Source organism: Magallana gigas, chromosome 2 (assembly GCF_963853765.1).
Source record: "Magallana gigas chromosome 2, xbMagGiga1.1, whole genome shotgun sequence".
Lineage (NCBI taxonomy): Eukaryota > Metazoa > Mollusca > Bivalvia > Ostreida > Ostreidae > Magallana > Magallana gigas.
Genome location: NC_088854.1, coordinates 40538398 through 40561174, shown reverse-complemented (window position 1 = coordinate 40561174; position 22777 = coordinate 40538398). Strand labels below are relative to the sequence as shown.

The window sequence follows — 22777 nt, the reverse complement described above, 5'->3', positions numbered from 1 at the left end:
TTTTGAAAAGATGAAGTTCGTCTGTAGCCCTGGAATATAGATTAAGAAGGGTACATAGATTTTCCCAGGTTAAGTCCACTCGTTTTGAACTCTTAAAAAGTTTTAATCTGTCGTTCATGAAAACGTGACTGATCATATTCAAGATAGAGTCAATATTTTATTTTCATTATATATCCTGATGAAATAAAAAGTGTCGCCTAGCAATGAAAAATGAATGAGACAGGTTAAGTTAGAGTATTACCATTTTTTGTGGGTTGTAAATCGCTTTTTTGTATGTCAGGAACAGTAGCGCTATGGCATGTAAAATACATTTTCTTATAGAACTGAAAATCTGAATAATAAGATTTAATGTCTTAATAAACTTGCAATGTAAATATAATATAATTTGATTGATGTTTACTTCTGTTACACAGATAACAGAATATAGATGAAATGCAACAAAATAATACAAATTTTTAACATACACCGACCAGCAAATGAGGAAGAAAAAAGTCCCAAGCGCCAGCACATGAACAAGCTAGACGAAAAAATTTGATTGATCATAGATTGTGTTAAAATTTACTATTCAGCATTAATAAATGTAAGAAGGTCAATGTTTAATAAAATATTATAAACATTTTTTGACTGAGGCTTTTATGAAAAAATACTTACATGTAAATATCAGTAATTGCACATCTAAAGTTGTTAAAAATGCGGACAACTAAGGTAACAACATCTTTGTTAGCCAAGGTTTTCTGATCTACACCGCTTCTCACAAAGAAAAAGGGAGAAGCGTGAGAAGAAGTGCGGATTAGAGAACCATGGTTTTCAAAGATGAGGTAACAAGCTTCAGGCATCCACATTGTTTCCAACAGTATCAAATGGATACTAGCTATAATCTATATTCTTTTTTTTCGCTTGCTAGTGTCTAACTTTTTTAAACAGAGATTTGAAATAAGATAGACAACACTATAAACGCAAATATAGAAAAAATTGTACATTATGAAAAAACCCCACCATGAAGATAATAAATATAATATACACATTCATATAGGTTCATGTATACTCAGACTAAGAAATATCGATCGGACGCACTTGTTATTAAAAATTACAGATAAAAACTATATGAACAGTCTATAGGACAATTTATTGCTTGATAAATGGGAAGGAATTACAATATGTCCAAAAAAAATGCAATGATTAAAATATGTCAATTTATATTTAACTTCAAAAATTGTAGAGATATTTTAAGGTTTGCTTATACATGTATAATTGATTTTGTTGCAATTTACACATATCTAAAATCCGAAGATTTAGACCTACAGTTTTTTTAAACTCAGATTTATATAGTGTCTAGTGTCCTCTTCAAAATAAGTAATTCATCCAATTTGATTAATATTAGATCCTTGATCAGCTTCTTTTTCTTTTCATTGTTGCTACACGAGGAGATCTTTGTGTAGCGAAAATAAAATAGAAGCGGACTGAGGATCTGATTTGGGAATCTGATTAACATAAGATGCTCAATGCATCAATAGTTTTGATTAAAAACTGAAAAGTGTACCTTAATCAAAATTTAAACCAGCTGCTTCTAGTTTTATCTTTTATTGAAGTAGTTTCGCAACTAAAGTTGCATTTCAAGTTCATTGGATTTAACACTCTTAAAAGTTTTAATAAAAGGCAAAACAATTTGTAATGAATATATTCTGTGTAATGCCAGGTAAACGTGAAAACGTCAGCAATATGGGTAAGATTGATGACGTATTATTTGTAAAACTATTTTATGGCATGGGTACTCAGGAGATTAAATACTAGTGTAAAAGCGCCTGGTTAAAACTATGTTTTGTGAATGCTATGTAAAATTAAGGAAATAGTTTCCATTATTTAATAACATTGTTGATATATCTGCCGGATGTTTTGTTATTGTATGCTTTTACACAAATTTGTCGTCGTAACATCATTAATTTTGTTGCTTATAACATGTAGAACATATTCATTCACTACAGAATGAAATTCAAATAGTTTAATCATGACAGAAATTTCAAGCTAAAACATTAAAAAAGAGTCTCATGTGTTACATCTAGATATCCATCACTATGGTCACCTATTTTAGAACTCTTTATTAAGTTTTCATCAACGATAGGATCAAGATATTGAGATGATACGCTGCAGTTACTGATCCTGCTGCCGTCAGTTACATGTAAAATAGTATCTTGAAACGGAATATCGTTTGAATCCAAAACCTCTACATAACTATGTCTTTCGTTTGAAGTTGGCTTTAAGTATGATTTATTGCTGTTACTAGATCCAGAACTTGTTGATAAGATTCCTTGAGTCTCAGCAATGTCTTTATTTTGCAGAGGAGTATTTATTTGATCATATGGTGCTGTTGTAAGTGGATTTGCTGCTGGTAATTCGTAATCTTTACCGTCTTGATCACTGGTTCCATTCATATTAGAGGTAGAATCTATAACATCTACGTAGCTGCGTCGTTTGCTTGACTTTGGTTTTAGGTATGATGTAGAGCTGTTATTAGAATCAGAACTGGTTGATGATACGACAGTTGAGTCAGCTATCTCTTGATATTGTATTTGGGATTTTATCTGATCGTATGGCTCAAAAGTGTGAACTTGCTCTGCTGAATGTAGTTCAAAGTATTTTCCAGGTTGATGATGTTCAATAGGATTATCGTATCGCCTAATAGTCATCAAAGCCTCGTTAATATCTTGATATGTTTCTTCCTCTTTTACCGGGGTACTCTTGGTTCGTTTCAAAGAAAGCTGTTGTGAATACTTTCGTCGTTTTAAACAAAGTTTTACACAAAATTGAATAATAAGAATACCAAGAAACAGAGCAATTACACCTCCAATTGCCATTAGGTAAATGTTGGTATCAAGTGGTTTACTTGACGTTGTGGTTGTAGCAATGTTTAGACGTTTTGAACTCGTAGTAATAACATCATAAGTGATTTTAGTTGTAATAAAGGATGTTGTAACATGACTTCTAGATACGTTTTTTGAAGGTTTGAAGGTAGGATATACAGTAGTCAAATGGCTTTTGTAGTTAGTTGAAACATGGACTTGAGGACTTGATAATGTCAAGCGTTCGGAAGGGGAGATTAAACTTTCCGTAGAAACTAAAATGAAATATTGCAAATTTTTGTAAGCATTATTCATTTAAGGTCAGTTATAAAGCAAAAAACTAATAAACATGTGAAATACATTTACCAGTTGAACATCCTAATATATGATTGCAAATGTCTTTAACACAGTTGCATCTGTCTACACATAGTTTACCATAGAAGCCCGGATCGCAGTGCTTAAGACAATCTGTTCCATAATAGCCAGCGAGACAATCTGTTTGCAAAAGAGTAAATTTATAATACTATTGTATCCCGTAAAAGAGTCGTCATAAATGTAAAATGGATGAGAAAATTGTTTTGTTAATTCACACATGTGTTTGTATATTCAATTTTTAGATAAAAATTGAAAAGTGTATGTACTTACGAACACATGTTGATCCATTGTGGTAATAATTATAACAGCACGAAGTACCAATTCTTTAAATTTTAAAGGAAGTGATTAAAAACACAATAATAGTTTGGTTAAAATTAAAATCAAAACAATCGGAAATAGAACAAAAGAAACAACTTACTGTACCCATCCTTCGATTTCCTCACACATATTATATGAATATCAAAGTTTGATATTAATTTCGCTGTACATACACAAGGAAATGTTTAGATATACAAGACGCATGCGTTATTGGATTAGCATATCCGTCAAATGTTTGAATTCGATGGGCAAGGAAACATGTTTTAAGTGTGATTTCTGATACTTTGAAAACACTTCTTTCTGTTACAATCCAATAAAATGAGAATAGTTCCTTTTTAATAATTTAGAAATTGTAATTTTGAATGTTACGTGAAAAGGAAAAGAAAAGAAAACTTTTTTATGTTAAATATAATTATGATAGTTCCTTTCCACTTAATTAGAAATATATATATGAATGGTATTCCTTACATTAAACTGTACATGAATATGAATACATCTTTTAGATATTTGCATTCATTACTACTTCATTCACATAAAAAAAGAGAACACAACTTTAACACAAAAGTTTCATAAACTATTTTAAAAATCACATGGTATTGAATTTATTCTCTTTTTCATGAAGCACATTTCAAGTGTGCTGTATTTATAATTGGCCATGGCGGATGATATTATTTCATGAAGCAAAAATAATTTGAATTTGAAAAAGTTTAAGTACTATATGTATGTATTTCACTCAACCGTTGTATCATATCTTCCGCTTGGTTTAAATTGTGTGGATAGCTCTATATTGCTCTATATCCTCTGGGTATACTTATGATATACAGTAAATTTATGTCAGCCTGTCCGTCCATTGATCACAGTTAAGTCAGCTCCGAATATAATAAATTCTTACTCGACACAAGTGTAGCTTTAAATCTGAAAAGTAGAATTATCTTAGGAAGTTTTGTCAAAATTTTATAAATCCTTCTTCTTAGCTCCATCCTCTAAAGGAAGTTTGCAAGCAAGGAGAGATAACACAGATGTATCATTAGAATAAAGAGAGAAGGGATTTGGACCTTCATTTGTTGGAGTATACTATCTAACGTTCGTTTTCACAATGTCTAATATGATGTTAAACGAAAGTTATCAAACTTGGATCTTTGCACATTTAATGAACTTTGTACCTGATAAATTAAGCACGAAGGTCACGTTTCATTACTTTTTGCGTAAATCTTATTACCCTTGAAAATTTTAATGGAGATATTGGCTGCTTTGAAGAAGAAATAAAAATGACAGCGTCAAAGAAGATCACGAATAATGAAGGAGCGGTATTTGGAATTTCTCGCAACAATTTATAAATATATAATGCATACTTTTTTATGTTGGTTTGACTGGTCCACGTGAACAGTTTGAGTAAAATATGCTGCCATTGTGGATTTTCTTTATTGTTAAAAAAGTTAAAAGGTATATAGAAAATTTGAAAATCGAATTGAAGAAGTAATAAAAACTCAAGTTTTCACTAAAGGAACAAAAGTAGAAGCAACATGTCAGATGCCAATTATTCATAGAATTGCTAACAAATGGTATGCAAACGAAAAGTAGTGTCTTCGAAGGCCCACATTCGCAAGTTAAAAGCATTAGAAAATAGTCTTGTGTATAACATCTAGATATCCATCACTATGGTCACCTATTTCACAACCCTTTATTAAGTTTTCATTATGGATAGGATCAAGATATTGAGATTATACGCTGCAGTTACTGTTCCTGCTGCCGTCAGTCACATGTAAAACAGTATCTTGAAGCGGAATATCGTTTGAATCCAAAACCTCTACATAGCTATGTCTTTGGTTTGAAGTTGGCTTTAAGTATGATTTATTGCTGTTACTAGATCCAGAACTTGTTGAGAAAGCTACGTGGGTCTCAACAATGTCTTTATTTTGCAGAAGAATACATGTATTTATTTTTTCGCATGACTCTGCTGTGAGTGGATTTGCTGCTTGCAATTCGAAATCTTTACCATTTTGATTAACTTTCACATTGTCTTGATCATTGGCTACATTCAAAGAAGAGGTAGTATCTATAACATCTACGTAGCTGCGTCGTTTGCTTGACTTTGGTTTTAGGTATGATGTAGAGCTGTTATTAGAATCAGAACTGGTTGATGATACGACAGTTGAGTCAGCTATCTCTTGATATTGTGTTTGGGATTTTATCTGATCGTATGGCTCAAAAGTGAGAACTTGCTCTGCTGTTTGTAGTTCGAAATATTTGCTATGTTGACTATGTTCAATAGGATTATCGTATCGTCTAATAGTCATCAAAGCCTCGTTAATATCTTGATATGTTTCTTCCTCTTTTACCGAGCTACTTTTGGTCCGTTTCAAAGAAAGCTGTTGTGAATATTTTCGTCGTTTCAAACAAAGTTTTACACAAAATTGAATTATAAGAATACCGAGAAACAGAGCAATTACACCTCCAATTGCCATTAGGTAAATGTTAGTATCAGTCGGTTTGCTTGACGTTGTGGTTGTAGCAATGTTTGGACGTTTTGAGCTCGTAGTTACAACATCATTAGTACTTTCGGTTGTGATGAATGATGTTGTAACGTAATTTTCAGACATACTTTCTGAAGGTTTGGACGTTGTAGATACAGTCGAATGGTTTTTGAAGATAGTTGAAACATGGAGAGGACTTAAATGTGTCGAGTTTTTGGGAACAGATATTGAACGTTCTTTAAAATCTAAAAAGAAATGTTGCAAATATTTGTAAGCATTATTCATTTTAAGTCATTCAGTAAAAAAAATCATAAACATGCAAAATGCTTTTACCAGTTAAACATCCTTTTTCATGATTGCAAAATTTTAGATCACAGTCGCATTTGTGCACACATAGTTTACCATAGAAGCCCGCACCACAGGGTTGAACACAATCACCTCCAAAATAGCCAGCAAGACAATCTGTTTTCAGGAGAGTTAATTGATGATTATATTTCGGTGAGTAAAAGAGTTGTCATGTTTAAAGAAAAACATTGTGAATTAATGTTTTGTTAGTACAATATGTACATTTATTTATCAATCTAATTTCTATAAAAATATGAAAAATGTACTTACGAACACATGTTGATCCATTGTGGTAATAATTATAACAACATGTGGTACCAGTTCTTTAAATAATAGAGCAAGTGATTACAAATGACAATAATATTTATGGTTAATAGAAATGTATGAGAAAAAAACCCCAAACAAACAACGTACTGTACCCATCCTTCAATTTCCTCACACATGTTATCTCAACATTAAAATTTGGAATCAATTTTGCTGTACATAAACAAGGAAAAATTAAGATATACAAGACGCATGCGTTATTGTATTATCATATCCGACATATTTGTTTGACAAAAATACTATTTTGATTCGATGATTCAGAAAACGAGTCTAAATTTTGATGTTGTATGCTTTTTAAAACCTTTTTTTCTGGTACAATAAAATAAAATAATAATAGTTTGTTTATAATTGTTTAGATATTGTAATTTTTAATGTGATGTGAAAAGAAAAAAAATATTTCATGTCCGATAAAATGAGAAAGTCATCCTTTTTTATTTGTTAAGAAATGTATCAGACTAGAATCCTTTACATTTTAACCATACATACGGAAGGATATCCTTTCTTAAGTATATATTCTTTGATTCAAAATTACTCCATTCATATAAATAATCAAACACTTCGTTTGGAAAAGTTTTTTTTAAAAAACATGTTATAATTGACATAATATTCAATGTTTTCTCTTTTTCATGTAATAAATTTCAAATTTATAGTGTAAGTGGCCACAGTGGATAATAGTTCACAATTAATATTAAAAGGTTCAAGTACTAGCTGTGTGTATGACTCTCAACAATTGTTTTTATATCTTCCGGTTAGTTCAAAACGTGTGAATAGCTATATATCCGCTTGGTATAAACAGAGGATTTATGTCCGTCTGTTAATCACATTAATTCTGACAGCGCCAACTATAAGAATCATATCCGGCCCAATTGTAGCCTTAAATCTGAAGTGAGTCATGAGCGCTGAGCATGATAGCAAAACAATTGTTTTACGACCAAAGTGTGTTCAAGTCATGTAGTAAATTCTATCAATTTTTGTCTAAAGTTTATAAAACTTTCATCTTCATTCTCTGAAGAGTGTTTGAAAGCAAATAAAGATAACAAAAAAATATCACCAGGTTAGGGGGAGAATGGATTTGGACCTCCATCTGTTGAAGTAAACTCTTTTACGATCGTTTTCACACCATTTAATGGAAACATTATATCATGCGAAAGTTATCAAACTTTAACCTATGCACATTTTCATGAATTTTGAATGTATCGAATGCTCTTATGAGAGCGTGAAGGACGAAGGTTATGCTCTATTGATTTTTGGGTCAACATTTTTGCCTTTGAAAATATTGATGTGATTATCGGCTGTTTTGAAGAAGAAATCAAAATGACAGCGTCAAAGATCACCGTTAATATTTGGACGAATGTTTTCAAACAATATCTAAATATACAATGCAAACATTTTTATGTTAGTTTGACTTATCCGAGTGAACTGTTTGAGTAAAATATGCTTTATTTGCGGATTTGTTTTGTTGGTAAAATAGTGAAGAGAAAAAAATTAAAGTTGTACACAGCTTGTAAATAGGCAGCGTCACCCAGGAACAGTCCATAAAACGTTCTACTTTCCCACTTGAATGGTGAGTGAACGGTAAGCACACTCTGAGCGTATGGTGAGCGCACGTTGAAAGGAATTTGGTGAACGTTAATGAACGATGAATGATGAGCGAACGCAGAGCGTAAACGGAGCGCAAAGTGGACAGTGAACGCACGGTCAACGATATGTGAACGCTTTGTGAACTCAATATGAACTATTTATTCGGAGTGCCTTGCGGGGTATCCTTACATTGTTTTTTGTTGGTAATCAGGAAAAAATAGCTACATGTAATGAACTAAATGTACAGTGCTGCTATCATGAAAGTTCACAAAACATTCCTCCTATCCTATCCAATATCCAACAAATAATATATAATTATCCAATTCTCTCTTTTCAATACCATTTATGTTTAAGAATAACTGTTAAATAAAACCAACCTTAAGATAATAGTAATATTTTCAACGAATAATTGAGTAATGTAATTTAATTAAAATGTCTTATAAATACATAAAACCGAATATCTTTAGAACGAGGTAACTTAAATACCTGTGCATTGGAAAAATTTAATCGTACGCAGAGCGTACACAATAACGTAAATTAACAAATTAGCGATTATATATTTGTTTTCATTAGATATATGTATTTTAACAAAAAAGCGAGAGATTATGAACTTTTATTTATTGTTTAAACAAACATTTACATCACCCCCCCCCCAATCATATAATATTTAAATGAGTTTAACGGTAATCGGCTGATACGTTCGGAAAAATATGTAAACACGATTCGGAAAATTACAACTACTTTATAAATCACTTTTAAAGCAATGCATTTATTAATAGTTTGTTTGTATTTATTTTTAATCTTTAATTTTACACGCATACATTGTTAGCTTAGATTTCTTAAATTGATCTGTTCAGTTTATTGCAATTGCCGAGCATGGATAAGTTTGTGTTCGGACATCGAGGGAATTAAGTACACAAATACAACGCCCGTTTCTTATTTATAATTTTGTCTATTTGTAATTTATATGTGTCGAATCGTTTGTTGATTGAATTCTTCTGAAGTCTTTAAATGAATCAATAAATATTATTTGTTATTGGTTTTGTTACTCGAATGATTTGATTTTAATTATCAAACTCGCATATTATACAATAATCGTTATCAAGCAAACTTAGAATATATTCAAACAGAAATGTAAAAAAATGTACAGAGGTTTATTTTTAATTTGCTAAAACGTTTTCAAATCTGAACTCCTTTATTCATAGTAAAAGCCTTAGTCGCTTCAGAATTATTCATGTCTCAACGTCGGAGCGAATCATAAGGGGCGAAGAAACGCGGTGCCCTTATAGGTAAACTTCGTTTGGTTTACAATTTTTCTTATCATTTTCGAAATGAAATATGGCTTAACTGACTGGTGAGGAAACTATTACAAGCTCTGAAGATATATGGCCTGTACAGTATAGTTTCCTGTACAACTAAAAATCTAGAAATAAATTATATTTATTTAGCACTTCTTAAGTTGATGACAATGGTTAAAAATCTAAAAATAAATTATATTTATTTTGCATTTCTTAAGTTGATGACAATGTGAATAACAAAGACAACAAAAAACCAATATTTTAATAGTGTTCCAAAAATATTAAATGGAGTATTACTGCTCTATTGTATATTATAAAAACAAATAAATACTTTAATTCTTAGGTGCTAGAAGGCACCAATTTGATCAAGTGCTGGCTAATTTGATAACAAAAAAACAACAGTAACCTTGTAAATGCCAGGCATTTGATTACACAAAGTAACGAATTGATGTAAAAAAAAAGTAGAACGTTAAGACAATAAATTCACCTATAAAGGAACATGTATACTCAAACTATGCACTTGAATTTTGAGAAGAGTATATACATACGTACAGTACCGATCAGACCCAACCTAACAGAAAGTAAACCCCAACTTAACACTGGGTTTACTTTCTGGGTTTAGTCTGGGTTTACTCCGGGTTTACTAGAGTTGACCCAGAGAAAACCCAGGGTAAACCCAAAGTAAACCCAGAATGGACACAGAGAGTAAACCTAGCAGAAATATGCCCCTGAAAGCAGACGCTAACTGTGTATTCGGAATATACAAGGGGCAGGAATTACAAGCAGTAGGATGGTAAGATAAAATACGGGTCTATTTCACACTTCAGTGAGTACTGTTGACCTCAAATACAATTCCCAAGTAAAGCCAAAGTAAACCCCGAGTGGACCCAAATTTTCAAAAAGTAAACCAAAAGTAAACCCAGAGTAAACCCCAAAGTAAACCCGGGGTTTAGTTGGGGTTTACTCTAGTGTTAGGTTGGGTCTGATCGGTACTGTAAGACGATTGCTTTGCAATTAAGAAATGGAAATCTAGAGGACCAAAAGGGTAACGATGCATAATCTAGTCATTTTAATCTAGATCATTACTTGCCTTGGGATTTACTTTTTTATTAAAGTTGTTTTGCAATGCATTTTATTTTATCGCATATACAGATCTTTAAGGTTTATTGTAATGCAGTGTATCAACCTCTAATAATAAAACGCCTCTTAATGATACAATCGCAACCCCTAATGCTATAAATTCTTGAATTAACAGGTGACAATATCAATCACTATATGACTTCCGGTCACGTGAGCATGTAGGTGGTTGTTAAAAAATTGGGCAGAGAATTTTTCCCCTTAAAATCCCAATAGGAGCGTAGATCAAGCGTATTTCTAAGTACAAATGCTTGCAGTAACAATTCTGTTCTGAAGGATTACAAAAGTGACCAAAAAAGTGACCAAAAAAATGGCGCAAAACGGACCTTTGAAGAATTCTCTTAAAAGACACAGTGCCGGTGTTACGTCAAATACCGTTAATTCTACACCCGGACTCAGTGGAGAGGTGAGTAGCGCTCTTCAGTCGCTGCCAATAATTCAACAAAGCCTCCAAGACATACAGCACAGACTTAACGGTCTTGAAGAACTCCGCTCAGAATTACAAAGCGTGAAAGAAAGTCTGAGAGAGGATTTGTGGGGAACAGACGGCCTTGAACAAAAGATTGAATATGTTGCTCAACAAGCAGAGGACACAGTGCAAAATGTTGAAACTATTCATAAAGAAAACAAAAATCTCCGTCGTGAGGTTGATTTATTAAAGGCAATAGTCATTAAGCTTGATAGAAAAGTTAGCGAACAAGATAGAGAAATTATTGACCTTAAAAGCCGCTCCATGCGAGATAATATACTAATCCATAGATTCAAGGAAAGTTCCAATGAGAACCTTATGCTAGATATCCCAAGTGCCATTAAGAAGGTTTATGGTGTAGATCTAAAGTTTGTCCGCATACATCGTATTGGCCCACCCAGGCGCGGACCGGTACCACGCACAATAGTGGGGAAGTTAGAGCATTATGACAAAAAGGAGGAAATTCTACAAATTCAGAGGGATTTCAGGCGTTCATCAAAAGAAACTCCTTTCCATATATCCGAACAATTCCCGGCAGCCCTAGTGGAGGAGAGGAAACATCTGTTTGAGCTCCAACGTAAATACACGTCTCAAAACGTAGAAACGCGTGTAAGAGGAAACAAACTTGTTTTCAAAAACAACGGAAATGTATTCAGAGAAAAAGTACTCGTCCCCCGGGCTGAAGATGTTCTACAGTGCGACGATGATGAATTAGACAAGCTACAGGAAATACCAGTAGTAACTTCAGAGGAAAAACGTGAGCGGGGGAGTAAATTCGTGGCAAGCGGGACCCCCGTCAAAACCTATGGTGAAGTACGCAATTTTTACAAAATGCTGTGCTCTCTGCCGAGGCATGCACAAGCACACCATCGCATTCTAGTGTACCGCTTCCGGGACAAGGATGGTAAGGTGATCGATGGATCGATGGATGATGGGGAGTTTGGTGCGGGAAGGAATCTACTAAAGCACTTTGAGGAACGCGGCCATGAAAATATTGCGTGTGTCATTACAAGATGGTATGGCGGTGAGCACCTTGGTGTTGCACGGTTTGGTCTAATGAGGGAACTTGTAGATCAAGTCGTAAATGACATCGAAAAATAATGTGAATATTCCGGAACTATCGTTTCCGTTCGTATTTAGACTTGGTTCCCAAGGGTAAGAACTGTGCACAATAGAACTTCCGGTTTAGGGACACAATGTTAACAGATGCTCGCATTTGTAAGTTTATTACTTGTTTATGGGTTGGGGAAAATTTCAGAGCCCTATCGATTTGATTGGGCCGTTTTTTTGGGTTTAAATCATGCTCAGTGTTATTTTTTCATTGTATATATGTTATTTCAGTTTGTGTGTTAGTATGAGAGGAAAAAATGTACAGAGTGGAATTACATGTTTGTGTCAATATACGTTTCTCTTCTCTTCTCATGAGCCATTTTCAGTCATACATAATGCATATTCTCATTTAAGAAAATCTGCAATTATTCTTAACATTTTCTATTACAACGGATAATGAGTTTGTCTTTACTATCTTTTAACTGTAGAGGTCTGCATGGTATAGAAAAGAGAAGGGATGTTTTTAACTTTTTGAAACAGAAACAAAAGTCAATTTATTTTTTACAAGATACACATTTCACAGAAGATGATGTTAATATGGTACGATCAATGTGGGGATATGAAATCTTTATTAGCCCAGGTAAAACTGACTCCAGAGGGGTGGCAATCTTATTTAATAATAATTTTGAATATGAAATCACTCAAGTAACAACTGATGAAATTGGTAATTATTTAGCAATTGATCTAAGAATAGAAAAATACAATATCCTTCTTATCAATATATATGGCCCTAATCGTGACTCACCTGATTTTTATGAAAATATTCAAAGTAAGGTTGAAAACTTTTATGGAGACTTTGTTGTTATAGGTGGAGATTTTAATTTAGTTCAAGAAACATCTCTAGATTATTATAACTACAAACTAATAGGAAATCCAAAAGCAAGGAAAATAGTTTTAGAATTAATAGAAAAACTTAACTTAAAAGACCCATGGAGAAGCTTGCACGAAGATCAAAAACAGTATACATGGTTTGGTCCATCCAATAAAAAGAGCAGAATAGATTTTTTTTTGGTCTCTTCACATTTGTTAAATTTTGTACATAAAGCAAAAATAGATATAGGGTATAGGTCAGACCACTCTATTGTACTTATTGATATTGTTTTCTCACATTTTGTCAGAGGGAAGGGATTTTGGAAATTTAATAATTCTCTGTTGAAAGATAAAGAATATGTAGTTGGGGTGAAAAAAGTTATAGTTTCTCTAAAACATCAGTATGCAGAAAAATCAGACTCACTGGAAGCTATAGAACAAATACCTGATGCCCTGTTATCTCTAACTATTGATTACCAGTCCTTCTTTGAGCAGATCTTACTCCATATTAGAGGATATACAATTGAGTACAGCTCGAGAAAAAAAAGAAATAGAGTAAATATGCAAAAAGAAATAGAAGAAAAGATGAATACTATAAGAAATAATGAATATGAAACTAATAATGATGAACTTATTCTTTTGCAAAATGAGTTAGAATTAATCAGAAAAGAACACATGAAAGGTTTAATGGTAAGAGCTCGTGCTAAATGGATTGAAGAGGGCGAAAAGCCTACAAAATATTTCCTTGCTCTTGAAAAACGAAATTATATAAATAAAACAATATCCAAAATTGCCAATGACAGTGGAGTTCTAATCACAAATCAACAAGAAATACTTAATGAAATTAAATACTTCTATCAAACCTTATATAGCAATAAAGATAATGACTTGAATGATGTTGATATAGAAGAAATTATAGATAAAAGCTTGGTAAACATACTTGATAGTAATATGTGTGAAAAACTAGAAGGAAAAATAACCTATTCAGAAGCCTTAGAAGCTCTAAAAAATATGAAAAACGATAAATCACCAGGTTCAGATGGCTTTACCGCCGAATTTTTTAAATTTTTCTGGAAAGATATATGCCACTTCTGGTTAATGTCAGCTAATGAAGGCTTTGAAAAGGGACTACTATCAACAACTCAGAAACTAGGAATAATATCTATCTTGCCAAAAGAAGATAAATGTAGAGAATATTTAAAAAATTGGAGACCAATATCACTTTTAAATGTATCTTATAAACTAATATCAGCATGTATCGCAAACAGACTAAAACAAGTTCTAGACTACATTATAAATGAAAATCAAAAGGGTTTTTTAAAGGGTAGGTTTATCGGAGAAAACACCCGTTTTGTTTATGATATTATTAATGAAACAAAAATAAGGCAAATTCCTGGAATGATATTACTTATTGATTTTGAAAAAGCTTTTGACTCAATATCATGGTCTTTTATGTTCAAAGCACTTAAATTTTTCAATTTTGGTCCAAATATTATTAGATGGGTGAAAACACTTTATACAGATGCAAAGTTATGTGTGATTCAAAATGGAATTTTTTCAGATTTTTTCAATATTGGGCGCGGATGTCGACAAGGAGATCCTATTTCACCATATCTTTTTAATATATGTGTAGAAATCATGGGTATTATGATAAGACAAAATAGACATATCAAAGGAATACACATACAAAGAGATTTCTGTTTGTTTCAATATGCAGATGATACAATTATGTTTTTAGATGGAACTGAAAAAAGTTTAAAATCAGCTTTAGATCTTCTCTTTCAATTTTCAAAATATTCAGGGTTAAAACCAAACTTTGGAAAAACCAAGGCCATTTGGATAGGGTCAAAGTTAGGAAACAAGGATATTTTATGCTCTAGTTTTAAAATACAATGGACAAACGAGGATTTCAATGTATTAGGAATTAAATTCAACTCAAGTCTAAATAATATTACAAAAATAAATTTTGACCATAAACTTTCTTTGATAATCAAGGAAATTAATAACTGGAATAAAAGGCAGTTAACCCCCTTAGGAAAGATAACTGTTATAAAGTCAATATTACTACCTAAACTGACACATCTTTTCACAACGTTGCCTACACCAAGTAAAGAGTGGTTAAAACAACTGGAAAAAACCTTTTTCCAATTCATTTGGAATGGAAAAAATGATAAAATATCAAGAGCACTATTAATTCAGAAGTATACTGATGGGGGGCTCCAAATGGTACATTTAGATTCATACATCAAATCACTGAAACTGTCTTGGTTCAGAAGAATTTTACAATCAAAAGATAATCTACTGAGTACTCTCTATAGCGTAATTACAAGAAGTACAATATCTAAACTTTTGCAATTGGGATCTGATTATCCAAAAAATCTCTCAAATAGTATCAACAACTTATTTTGGAAAGAAACTTTATTATCATATAGTGATTACATTGACATTGTACATAAATCATTGGATGCACAACACATTCCTGTCTGGTTTAATCCTCAAATCAAAATTGATAAAAAATCACTGTTTTTTGAAAGTCTATATAAGAAAGGCTTTATGTATTTGTCTGATTTTTTTAATGATCTTGGAGAGTTTATCCAGCTTGATGAATTTGGTGTTAATCTGCCATTTACCACTGTACTTGGATTAAAAAAAGTCATTTGTCTACATATTAATGACAACTATTATGCACATAAGCAATTTCCTCTCCTACCAGCATCTATAAATATTTTACAAAAAAATAACAAAGAAGTGTATAATGTGTTTATTCAAGATATCCATTTTTGTGCTAAACATGAACATAAATGGGAAACTTTACTCGAGTTAGATGATACATTTAGTTGGAAATCAAAGTATAATGCACTTTTTAATTGTACAAAAGATAGTAAACTTTTATGGTTGGAATATAGGATATTCCATAGAATTCTAGGAACAAACAAATATTTATTTAATTGCAAAATCACATGCAATAACAAATGCAATCTTTGTACAAAAGAACCTGAGTCAATTGAACATTTATTTTTTTATTGTCATAAGAGTAAACAATTATGGGTGCAATTAGAGCATTTTTTGTCTTTTTATTGTCATTTTGATATAAACTTCTCATTAAGTGAAGTAATATTTGGCTATACAAGAGAAAAAAATGATATAGTTAATATTTTGATATTATTAACAAAACAATATATTTTTTACAAATCAAGAAAAAGTTCTGATCTGCATATTAGTGAATTATTGAAATCAATATTGGCATATTATTTGGTAGAGAAAAAGTTGTTTGCAATAAGAATGAGATGTGATGAATTTATTAATAGGTGGAAAACTATTGAGAATCTTATTGCAAACATTCATGTTTAATTATTTTTAATCATCTCCATATTTTTACTTGCTATAATAGGCATTATACATATATCTATATCAACATGTAAATTTGAAATGCATCATATACTGCAGTAACCCCTTAGTAACCGTGGTAAATGTACATTTAGAATGAGTGTGAGCGTGAAAGTTTGTGTTCTGTCTTTTTGGTGTGTTTGTCTTTATGTAGAACTATTGTATTGAATGGTAATAATAGAAATAAAGTATGAAAAAAAAAAAAAAAAAAAAAAAAAAAAAAAAAAAAAAAAAAAAAAAAAAAAAAAAAAAAAAAAAAAAATATCAATCACTAATGATAAAACGCCACTTAATGATACAAATATCACTAAGCGTTGCAATTGCAACTCATAATGCTACATGTATAAATTCTTACATAAATAGTTGACAACAACATCAACCGTGAATGATAAATCGCCGCTTAATGATATAATATCATTAAGCGTTGCAAATGCACGACGGACCTAACGCTTGATGAAACAAGCTAAAAGCTACATGGTCAACCCCTAATGATAATAACATTTGTATCATTAAGCGTTGCAATTACACTCTTGATGATATAATAATTTATTACATACTTACTAATAAATACGAAGTTTTTGCATATGCGATATAGCTAACTTTTTAACACCAGTATCAGCCTCTGGGGCTGATACGGATTCTGCAGGGCTGATATCGATCTACAGGGCTGAAACGGATCCGTATCGCACCCATTGCGGAACCACTCTGGTTTTTACTCTTTCAGAAATGGGTCGTATTATAGTTACTCTTTTCAGAACACCTCTGCTTTTTACCGCTTCGGTGTTTCTGTACATTTGCAGACATTAAAACTAAAATGGATCTCAATGAAAGAACACTCGAATCGCTTGGAAATAGACTTTGTGAATTGGAAGACATATGTGGACTCAACGACACTGTAAGTGAAAAAACTGATTGCGTTACGCTGGATTTGTTATATTCGAGTCTAGACCTAAGTGTACAGTCTGTAGATAAAAACTAGAACTTGTAACGTTACCACCTGCTGGTATGCCCGATGTTGAAAGGGAAATCGTGACAGACACACAAGAAGATTTTACATTTGAGTTTGTAAGGGGCCTTCAAAATACCAATACGCATAGAAAAACTGAATCTGACTTGGGGGAATTTAATGATTACCTATCGAAGAACGGTGAACACAGAAACCCGGAGGAAATTCCGGTTTATGACCTGGATATACATTTGGCAAGATTTGGCAAGCGGCGAGGATTATGAATCCGACACGTTAAAGTCTCTCTAAGGGAGTGTGAACCGTAATTTGGCTGAGAAGAAGTTGAACATTAACATCATTACGGATAAGGAGTTCAAACATTCTCGCGATGAACTTTTGTCAAAACGAAAGTTGCTTAGACAGCTGGGAAAGGGAAATCGTGAAAAACGAGCAGACCCCCTAACGCCAGAGGAAATCGATCTTCTTTATGAAAAGAATCTTCTTGGAACTGGTAATTTATGATTTAGTTCTGACCCACTTAAACTTATATTTTTTATGATAATTTGTCAACTAGAAAAAAATACAAACTCATCAAAAACTCACAATGTCTTTTTCTTTAATAGGCCAACAACTAAAATTGTTTTCAGGAGATCCCAAGTCACTGATAAATGTTTAGTATCTTAACAACACAATGCATTTTGGAATGAGAAGCAGAGTTGAACATGTCAGTCTCAGATGGGGTGATGTGCAGCAAAAGGTCCCCTCGACTGGAGAGGAATATTAAGAATATATAGAGAGATTAACAAAGACAAGAACTGGAGTCACAAGTGAGAGTCGGAGTTTTGCACCAAAGATGTTTGAAAATAGATATACATATTGACAGATTTATGAAACCCTTATTTGTTGACCTGAGATTTATTCCTGAAACCTGAATAGTTTGAATGCTGCATAGATTAGTATATGGCTCTCTATACATAAACTACATATATGCTTTTGTCATTCAAGATAATCCGCGATGCCCTATTTTAGCGTATAAGGAGTTCGCCAGCAGAAGACCAGCAAAGATGAACAACCCCGAGTCGCCATTTTACTTCGGAGTTTCAAGGCACCCTGAAAAAGCTTGGTATGTCAACCAACCAATGGGAAATAATACGATTGGCAACAATGTGAAAGTCATAAGTGAGGCAGGGGGAATCCAAGGAAGAAAAGTTAACCACAGTGCAAGAAAGACAGCAATTAGTTCCCTGGTATATGATGGTGTCCCCCCAACCATAACAGCTGTCCGGCCATAAGAATGTTAACTCTATTAATAATTACAGCACTGCTTCCAATTAACAGCTGAGGCACATGTCTTCTATTTTTACAAACTATTCATCTAGTTGCTCGGAACCACCAGTCACAGAATTCGACAGTTCCTCTTCATCCTTTGATAAATGTAGCTCAGCTCTGCCGTCCACCAGTGTGCGTGGTGCATTCATCAAACACTGACGATATTATTCATCAATTACTGACTGAAATAAGTTCTTATGAAAATCAACCCATAATGAAAGAGCATGTCTTTGGCAATTTTAGGGGGGCCAATATTTCTGGCAATGTTATATTTAACTTCTCTTTTAAACAACCAAAATCCCCTAAGAGATGGAGAGTCATCTACAGTGATTCAGAGTCAGATTAAGAAAAAGGAACTAGATCTGTGATGTTTTGTAAATATGTTCAAATATTAAAAGTGAAGTTGTGTTATAGCTTTAACTGTGATATTTTCTTTGTTATTAAATTTTGTTATTGTAAAAAAATATGAAAGATTATTTTTGTTCAAATTATCTGTTAAGTTTACCAGTAATGTGTTAAATTTTGTCTTTATACATGTATCATATTGTTAAAAATGAAATTCGGATCATTTATGTTCATAAGAAAAAGGAACTGGGTCTGTTATATCTTGTAAATATATTCGAATATTAAAGTGAAGTTGTTTTATAGCTATAAATGTGATGTTTTCTTTGTTATTAAATTTTGTTATTGTTAAACAATATGAAAGATTATCTGTGTTCAAATTATCTTTTAAGTTGTTGTTCGTTATAATTGTGTTAAATTTTGTTTTTATACATGTATTTTATTGTTAAAAATGAAATATCATTTTTGTTCATATTTTCTGTTTAAGTTGTTGTTATTAAACAAACTAGATAGTTAATCTTAATTGTTTTTGTTTTCTGTTTGTTATTAGTAAGTATGTAATTAATATAATAATACATACCATTTTCCATATCACACCCTGTATCAGCCCTCGACCAATATCAGCCCTCGGGCTGATATTGGAATCTCGGGCTGATACAGGGTGTGATATGGAAAAGGGTATGTAATATTCTCTATATATCTTAATGTATAAGAGTGGTCTGCAATGAACGAACAACTTGTTGTGAATGTTTTTAATGTTCTAAGTGGTTATAATACAATTTAGGTAAACGTTATAAACATCTTTAAAACTCAACCAAAATTGCATTTTTATATCATTTATAGACCCCCTCCCCCACTTAATAATAATGCATTATGATGGTACTGTATATGTCTATATGCACGTATGCATCATTGGACTGTAACTAAAATCTTCAGCAAAGAGATATTTAAACACAATTTTCTTTTAAAACAATTACAATGGTGTATGTATGTCATTAGCATGCGTATGCTTATAAGTATAATTGAAATACTAATATTGTAAAAAAAATTGCACACTAATTCCTTAAAACAATAATTTAAATGATAGAATATCTTTAAGTAGAAATAGGTCAAAGCAGGTTTTTTTTTAATGCAAAACAAGACCTTTGTTAGTCAATGCTTACTAGTGATACCCTTGCTCGAATGTAAATTTACAAAATTAACAAAGTCGACAATAAACTAGGAGTTGACACCCAATTTGTTATAGAATGTATCCAACCTTATGGATTGCCGCGACGAACAAAGTGTTAAATTGCGTTTTTAAGCATCTGTGATTAATAGTTGCTGAGATATCTTTGACAAACATTGTCCCAAAATTTAGAAGAAAACTGAGGAGAGCGGTAAACCAACAGGAGGTTGACGTCTGAATGGTCCAAAAATACCACGTTATGGCATACATGTACCTAAACAGAGAGTGTGTTAAAATTTCAAGCATTTGTGATTTAAAAATGCTTACCAAATTGTGACAGTCGGACAGACGGACAGACAGACAGAAAGACAGCAGACAGACAAACAGAGAAACAAGGGTAAAACAATGTACCTCCCTCTCTTGTTGAGCGGGGGTATAATTGCTTTGTAATGAGTCTTTCATTGTTCAGCATATAGGTAACGTCAGCAATATGGGTAAGGTGGATTACGTCATAATTATAGATTTACATATACAAATATGAGTCCTTATATGAACCTATAGAATAAGGTAAACGTTCAGCTCTGTATGATTTTTTTCATGACGTTACAATCATAACCGCACGCGCTTATTGCTTGACAGTTGCATATTGAAAACATTAAAACAGCTTTATATTTATGATTCTAAACAACTTGATGTTCTCAAATGTAAAAATAAGTAATAAACAGCAATGTTTAAAAGTTCACAGAGATACGAACTTGATTGGAACATTATCAAATAATCAGAGAAGCCCTTCGGGCTTCACAGGATTTGATCACGTGACCAACCAAGTTCAAGTGTAGTGAACCTTTTGAATTTTTTTTTATTTCTTAAAAAACTTTTAATTGTCATGGAAACTTAAAAAAAAATAGTAACGCCTTGTAATAAATATAGAACCAATTTGTGGTGATACTGTTTGAAAGCATCTGTCGAAAAATCATTTGATATTAATTACATATAGAGTAAATTTAATCACTACAGAAGAAAATATAAAAAAAAATTAATCAAATTTATGAAGAAAAAAAATTACAGGCATTATTCATTTAAGAGTATTCTCGAATCTAACATCTAGATACATGTATGCATAACAACTTTCAACTTTTTAACTCGCAATTTCTTTTATCTTAGATGAAAGCTACATTTTTAAGCAATATACTGCTGTCCCTGTTGCTTTCGTCGTCGATCACATGCACACTCGTGTCTTGAAATGGAATATATGTGTGTCAGTTGTTTGACGCCGACTTTATGTATGATCTATTACTGTAACTAGATCCAGAACTTCTTGACTACGCAAGTTTCAACAATGTCTATTTTGCAAATGGGTATTTATTCTTTCCAATTGCATTGTAGTGAGTGGATTTTGTGCTTGTAATTCGTATTCTTTACCAAGTTGTTGCTCATTTAGACTGTCCATATTATAGGTTTCATTCATGTCAGAAAAAAGATTCTCTAACATCCACGTAGTTGCGCTGTTTGCTTGACACTGGTTTAGAGTATGAAGTAGAGCTGATATTTGAATCAGAACCTGTGGATAGTAATACAGTTGAATTTGCTTTGTTTTGATTTTGTAATTGGGAATTTATCTTTTCATATGACTCAGCAGTGAAAACTGTTTTTGATTCGAAATTTTTGGCAGGTTGATGATGTTTACTCGGGCTAAAGTATAGCTTATTGGTCATCGAATACTCATTAGTATCTAGAGATGTTTCTTGCTGTACTACCGAGGTACGCTGGGTCCGTTTCAGAGACAACTGTTGTGAATATTTTTGTCGTTTCAAATAAAGTTTTATACAAAACCGAATTACAAGTATACCAAGAAATAGAGCAATTACACCTCCGATTGCCATTAAGTAAATGTTGGTATCAAGAGGTTTGCTGTACGTTGTGTTTGTAGCAATATCTGGACGTTTTGAACTCGTTGTAATAACATCATTAATACTTTCGGTTGTGATAAAGGATGTTGTGACGTAACTTTCAGATATACTTTCTGAAGGTTTGGATGTTGAATATACAGTCGAATGGCCTTTGGAGATGGTTGAAACATGGAGAGGACCTAAATGTGTCGAGTATTTTGGAAGAGATATTGAACTTTCTTTAAAATCTTAAATGAAATGTTGCAAAAATTTGTAAGCATTATTCATATTAATTCAGTCAGAAAAAAAAAATCATAAACATGCAAAAAGCATTTACCAGTTAAACATCCTATTATATGATTGCAAATGTCTTTATCACAGTTGCATCTGTCTACACATAGTTTACCATAGAAGCCCGGATCGCAGTGCTTAAGACAATCGTTTCCATAATAGCCAGCAAGACATTCTATTTTAAGGAGAGTAAATTGATGATTATTTTTAGTTCATTTAAGTAGTTGTCATGTGTGTAAAAAACAGTGAATAAATGTTTTGTCAATACAATATGTACATGTTCAGTACCGATCAGAGTAAACCCCAACTAAACTTTAGTTTACTCTGGATCAGTGTTTTTTTTTTAA

General features: G+C 32.3%; 1 protein-coding gene across 5 annotated transcripts; it reads right to left on the bottom strand.

The window, feature by feature from the left end:
- Positions 1 to 1984: 1984 nt before the first annotated feature.
- Positions 1985 to 22560, bottom strand: LOC117681271 (uncharacterized). Of its 5 annotated transcripts, none has more exons than XM_066076604.1 (7): positions 22477 to 22560; positions 6620 to 6672; positions 6338 to 6466; positions 3631 to 6249; positions 3483 to 3535; positions 3204 to 3332; positions 1985 to 3112 (listed from the first exon to the last, which is right to left on the bottom strand). In XM_066076604.1, exons 4-7 carry the CDS (start codon positions 3657 to 3659, stop codon positions 2031 to 2033), a joined length of 1293 nt encoding a protein of 430 aa, XP_065932676.1. In that variant the 5' UTR covers positions 3660 to 6249; positions 6338 to 6466; positions 6620 to 6672; positions 22477 to 22560; the 3' UTR covers positions 1985 to 2030. The 5 variants fall into 5 exon arrangements, with proteins under 5 accessions (XP_065932676.1, XP_065932674.1, XP_065932677.1 ...); XM_066076602.1 differs by lacking the exon at positions 22477 to 22560 and adding an exon at positions 6764 to 6852; XM_066076605.1 differs by lacking the exon at positions 22477 to 22560 and adding an exon at positions 6764 to 6852 and having other exon boundaries at positions 6407 to 6466.
- Positions 22561 to 22777: the final 217 nt, after the last annotated feature.